We start from the raw sequence: 5,564 nt of genomic DNA on the forward strand, positions 1-5,564 counted from the left end.
TAATGATACTGTCGGGTTGCTCCCCATTCATTGCCTTCTTTGATGTGTGTTTAGTAGCCACTTGCACCAGTTTTTCAACCTAATCTCCACCTGGTTCAGTATACTAATTGGATTGGTGACCATACTTGCCATAAGAGAAATAAAATATAGGTCTTTCCCTTGAGTGGATAGACGTAGCTCGATCAATTTTAAGCATAGTCCCAATTAAAAAACTCACACGCCACAAAAAGTGATGATTATATCATTCTATCGACAGGTTTGGTATACGGATCCATGCAATAATCTTCCTCACCACATTCTCTGAAGCAAGAATCTATCTTTACACAATAAGATAGTTCTTCACTATCATCTATGGACCTCCTAAGAGAGCATGAGAATAATCTTCATCTTCAACAAAATGAGATAAATAATAATCACAATCTATATCTTAACTCTGATATTATCCTTTTTAGCCCCATCTCTTCTCACGCGTTGCTCAATGAAATCGAGACGCACTCCTTTCCCAAGAACCTTAACAATTAGCGCTGCCTTCTATGGCTTGCACCATTCTTTGAACTCTTCCTTTGAAACTGGAATATTTTGACATGGATTGAAAGGTTTTTCCTTCCTAATTTGGTGATCCTCATCCCTGTACCAACGGTCCTCCGAGTTGGGCACATCTTTTTTCAATTCTTCAATACCCTTTATCATGTCACCAAGCAAGGAGAAAAGAGACTTCTCGTATGATAGAATTATTTTTTTGCTGCTTCTTTAGGCTCCTCTGATAATGTCTCCATGGCTTTTCCTTCTTGGTTCAAATCGATTACCTCATGAGGTTTGACTTTCTTGGTACTTCGCTGGACCAAGTAGAATTCTTGCTTGGAAACCTTGGCAGATCTTTCTTGAGACATTAAATGCCATGAATGTTGCTAATATATATTTACCTTATAAGAGTGGATATTATCATAGATATACCATTATAAAAAAGTGTTAGCCTTATACTTGTATAGTTATTAGTGCCGGTAGTAATAGTATTATTCGTATATGCAAATATCTAACCAATTTTAATCTGGTCGGAACACATTGGTAATTTGATTTTGGTATAGAGTTGGATTCCGGTGCCAATCCAATCTTATTCTTCCAACCCACCTTCTTAAAATATTATGTGCGTGTTCATATTATATATATAAAATGAGTAGTGATTTAAATTCAAGTTTTTTTTACAAATATTTGTGCCATCAAACTATAATTTAATTTACTAATAATATATTAATAATATTTGATATTATGAAATGTGAAAGGACTAAATATTATATTTGAGCCAAAATAAATTTGTTTTTGCAAGTTAGATCAAATAGAATTAAATTATTTGTGGGTCCAACTCAAGTAAGACCCCAACTTTAATGAAATCCACAGGCTAAATAAAAAAAATAAAAAAGAAAATAAGTGACTATAATCCACCTGAGAGTGAAATAAAGAAAGAGAGAAAGTGTACATTCATTCACACAAAAATAAAAGGAAAAAAAACACACAGAGTGAGAGGGTAGAAATTGGCATCAAAAAGAAGAAAAAAGGGGAAAAAGGTAGCGTCATTTTGATCTTATCAAACTTATAAACTTGTTCTATTTCTTATGAAATTTTAGTATGTTGTTTCGGGTATAGAGATGAATATTAGGATATAACTTACTAATTGTATTGTCTTCTCTTTTGTCTGATTTGAGATATCCACTTTGTGAAGAATTTATGTTATTTTCATCAGTTTGATTATGTATTATGTTGATTGTTGACATATCCTAGTGCTACTTGGAAGATTGATTGTATACTCATTATATTAATAGTGAAAGATTTTACTAGACTAGGTTACGTAGGTTTATTACCACTCTTTTGGAGATTTTCCTAAGATAAAATTCTAGTGTCTTATCTTTAATTTCTATCGTTGTATTTTCTATTTGGAGTATCTTTAGTGTTGCCTATTCGATTACACAAGTTGTGGGTGTAACGCCTTTACTATAAGAATATCATGCTTAAGTCATGATATTGTTAATGGTAAAAGTACTATGTATACTTTCTGTATTACCTATTTACATATTCTATAAGCCTTTAAAATAAATAAAACTGAAAACTAAAGGCATTTTTTAATACATATACATACATACATATATACATATGTTCCATATTCCAATTACAATAAGATAATCAGCAATAACAACAACTCAAAGAGCTTCATCAATTGTCATGAATAAAATATATCAAGTATACTTATATAAATAATTATATACATACTACCTGAAAATATTGGATGTAGGAGATGAGAACCTAACCCGAAGGTCTCAGTAGAGGAGTTTTAGAATTATCATAAAAAGATATGTAAAATAAAATTTGGTTTACGGTAGTGATCAGTGCTTGTCTTATGAATATTTCTCTTGGGATTTCCTTATCTTTCAAACTTTTATGATTCAACAGTTACTCCTTCACAACTCGTATTCCTCAACACCATTCTCTCCTCTAAATTATCCCTCTTCTAAAATTAACCGATTTAACTCCATTGCTGTTTACTTTTCTTATGTCTGACCAGGAGATATATTATTCACTTTCTATTCCTTTTTAAATTTACTGTTCATTTAGTCTCTTTCTTTAAAGACCACTATCACTCACCATAATTCCAAACCAATAATTTCAATCACAATTAATCAAATAATCAAACAAACAATCATACATAGAGAACAATTATGACAAGTAGCACAAACAGATAAACAGACAAACAATTAAACAAAAAAATAATTTCAAGCAATTTACAAACAAATACAGTATGATGCATGTCTGTTCTACTGGCCGTGAGCTCACATGCAGGGGCAGAGCTAGGCTAACTATTTAGGGGGGCGGTGTTTAATAATTTACTACAAATATTTTATATTACTATTTCTATTGTTAAAATTAAAGAAATAAATATATAATCTCAATCAAAGTAAGACAATAATATATAAAAATTACCACTTACAGTTTTGTATCATGAAAAGGCTATTCAACGTTTTTTTCTATTTTCAAAATCATCTATAATTGAATTTGTGTCGAAAATAGCTGCTAATTCTTTTTCTATATAGATGACCAAATTGTCTGCAAGAAATTCATCAGCCATCTTACTTCGGAGTCTTGTCTTAACAATTTTCATTGCTGAAAAAGCTCTTTCTGTTATTGCTGTAGATACTGGTATAGTCAAAACAAGACGTATTAATCTATCAACCATGTGATAAGTTCTTGATTTTCCCGTTTCTTGCAACTTGTTGCACAATTTAGAAAGTGTACCAATGCCTTTCAAATGATTTGGTATATCATGCTGATAATGTTACAACTGAGATTTCAAAATATTTAGCTCATTAGAAGGAAAGTCAAGGGGATAAAACTTCTCTACTAACTTGCTAATTTCTTCAATATTAAATGATTTGAAATTGTCCTTAGGATCCAAAGCACAACTCAAAGTCAAAAGCTCTATTGTTTGCTCATTAAATCTACTATTTAACTCTTGTATTTGAGAGTCAATTGTTGCCAAGAATACATCTATTCGATAATTATGCTCAACGGTCACACTTGGTTGACGAGATCGACCTCTTCCAAAAACATATTGTGCACTCATATTAGGGACTTCAATTTCATGTTTTTTATAAAAATCTTTAACATTTGCAAGAAAATTGCACCATCCACCATCTCTTAATTGTTGAAGAAGTAACTTTGATGTAGAAACAATATGCATTGCATTAAGAATATCTTGAGATTGTTGTTGCAGTGCTTGGCAAAGAACATTAGTGATTCTCATAATCTCTTTCATCAAGTGCAAAGTGAAAACAAATTCAAATGACAATAATATTTTACTAACACCATAAGCCTCACCTCTTTGTGCATAAGTTGTCCCGTCTTCAATGATATTATTGAGAACAATGTTGGTAGCAGTAAACATTTTTACCAAACTGCAAATAGAATTAAAGTGAGAGCTCCATCGAGTATCCCCAGTTCTTTGTAAAATGCTTATTTGATTCATACCTTTGCCTGTTTCTAATTCATTTTGAGCAACCAAGTTTGCATTTTAAATTGCTTGAGCTTCATGTAATTGATCATATTTTTTTGAAAAAGCACTAAAAATAGTGACAATAGAGTTTAATTGAGTAAAAAATTCATGAATTTGAAGTACCTCTCTTGAAGCTGCCACCAATGCTAATTGAAACCTATGAGCAAAACAATGTACATAGTATGCTTGTGGAGAATCTTTAAGAAACAAAGCTTGCAAACTATTCCATTCACCCCGCATGTTGCTAGCACCATCATACCCTTGACCCCTAATATTTTCAACTTGGAGATTATAATGAGAAAGGACAGAAATCAATTCTTTCTTTAAAGTTGTTGCACAAGTATCAGTAACATGCACAAGATCAAAGAATCTCTCTTTAACAAAACCATCTAGAGTAACAAATCTCAAAACAATGGCCATTTGCTCCTTTTTAGATTCATCTCTAGCTTCATCAACAATAATACAAAATTTGACATCTCCAATGCCTTCTCTAATTGAATTTCTCACCTTAGTAGCAAGAATATGTAGAATTTCTTTTTGGACATCATTTGAAGTATACTTAGCATTTTTTGGAGCATTTTTCAAAACATTCTTTTTTACTCTTTCATTGTAAGATCCCAAAAATTTCAACATTTTCAAAAAGTTACCTCTGTTGCTTGAACTTTGGCTTTCATCATGTCCTCTGTATGCAAAACCTTGAAATGTCAACCATCTAATGCAATCTATAGATGCTCCTAGTCGAATTCGATTATTTTCAATCTCTTCTGATGTTTGCTTATGAAGAAGTCTGTCAATATGTCGTGATTGTTTCATTAAATCATCACATGATTTCAGCGCCTTATGATGGAATGAGTTGGGACCTTTGCCAATGTGATTCAAAAGAGCATATTCTTTTCCACTATTTACTTTCTTCCAATTTCTGAAACCATTCTCAATAAAAGCATTTGAACCCGTATTGATTGAAGGTTCCTTAGCAAAAAGAAAGCATGAAAAACAATATATAGCATCATCTTCTATAGAATATTCTAACCAAGATGGGAACAATTTAAACCATGAAGCTTGAAAGCGACAATGACTTTTATCACCAGAAAATGGATAATTATCAAGAATTGGTTGATTTGGCCCAACTTTAATATAAGCCCGACGGATTTCATCTCTTTTATTTGGAAGAAACTTCCAAATCATTGGTCGCATTTCAGGATCTCTTTCCAAACGAAAAACATCCAGTTGATTTGGAAGAAATCGTGGACGCTTTGAGCTATTCAATGGAGAACTTGAAGTAATGAAATTTGATGACCCCTTGATGGGATATTTTCGCGGAGAAACGAATTTCTCCAAAACACCCAAATCTAACCGGCAAGTGCACCGGGTCGCATCAAGTAATAATAACTCACGGGAGTGAGGTCGATCCCACAGGGATTGAAGGATTGAGCAATTTTAGTTTGGTGGTTGATTTAGTCAAGCGAATCAAAATTTGGTTGAGAGATTTGTGATTTGAAGAATTTAAATTGCATAGAAAGTAAAA

General features: G+C 32.2%; 1 protein-coding gene across 1 annotated transcript; it reads right to left on the reverse strand.

Moving 5' to 3' along the window:
• LOC107604915 (zinc finger MYM-type protein 1-like) lies at positions 3,002-5,233 on the reverse strand. The gene is made up of 2 exons (XM_016306635.1): positions 4,163-5,233; positions 3,002-3,313 (listed from the first exon to the last, which is right to left on the reverse strand). The coding sequence occupies exons 1-2, from the start codon at positions 5,231-5,233 to the stop codon at positions 3,002-3,004; spliced, it is 1,383 nt and encodes a 460-aa protein (XP_016162121.1).

The sequence above is a fragment of the Arachis ipaensis genome, chromosome B01 (assembly GCF_000816755.2).
Source record: "Arachis ipaensis cultivar K30076 chromosome B01, Araip1.1, whole genome shotgun sequence".
Lineage (NCBI taxonomy): Eukaryota > Viridiplantae > Streptophyta > Magnoliopsida > Fabales > Fabaceae > Arachis > Arachis ipaensis.

What these genes read in the sequence shown, in the direction of transcription:
- LOC107604915 (XM_016306635.1), bottom strand. Translation starts at nt 5,233, where the DNA reads ATGCGACCAATGATTTGGAAGTTTCTTCCAAATAAAAGAGATGAAATC. An exon ending in TGGTGGCAGCTTCAAGAGAG is followed by an intron (nt 3,314 to 4,162) that starts GTACTTCAAATT and finishes TAACATTATCAG; the next exon opens with CATGATATACCAAATCATTT.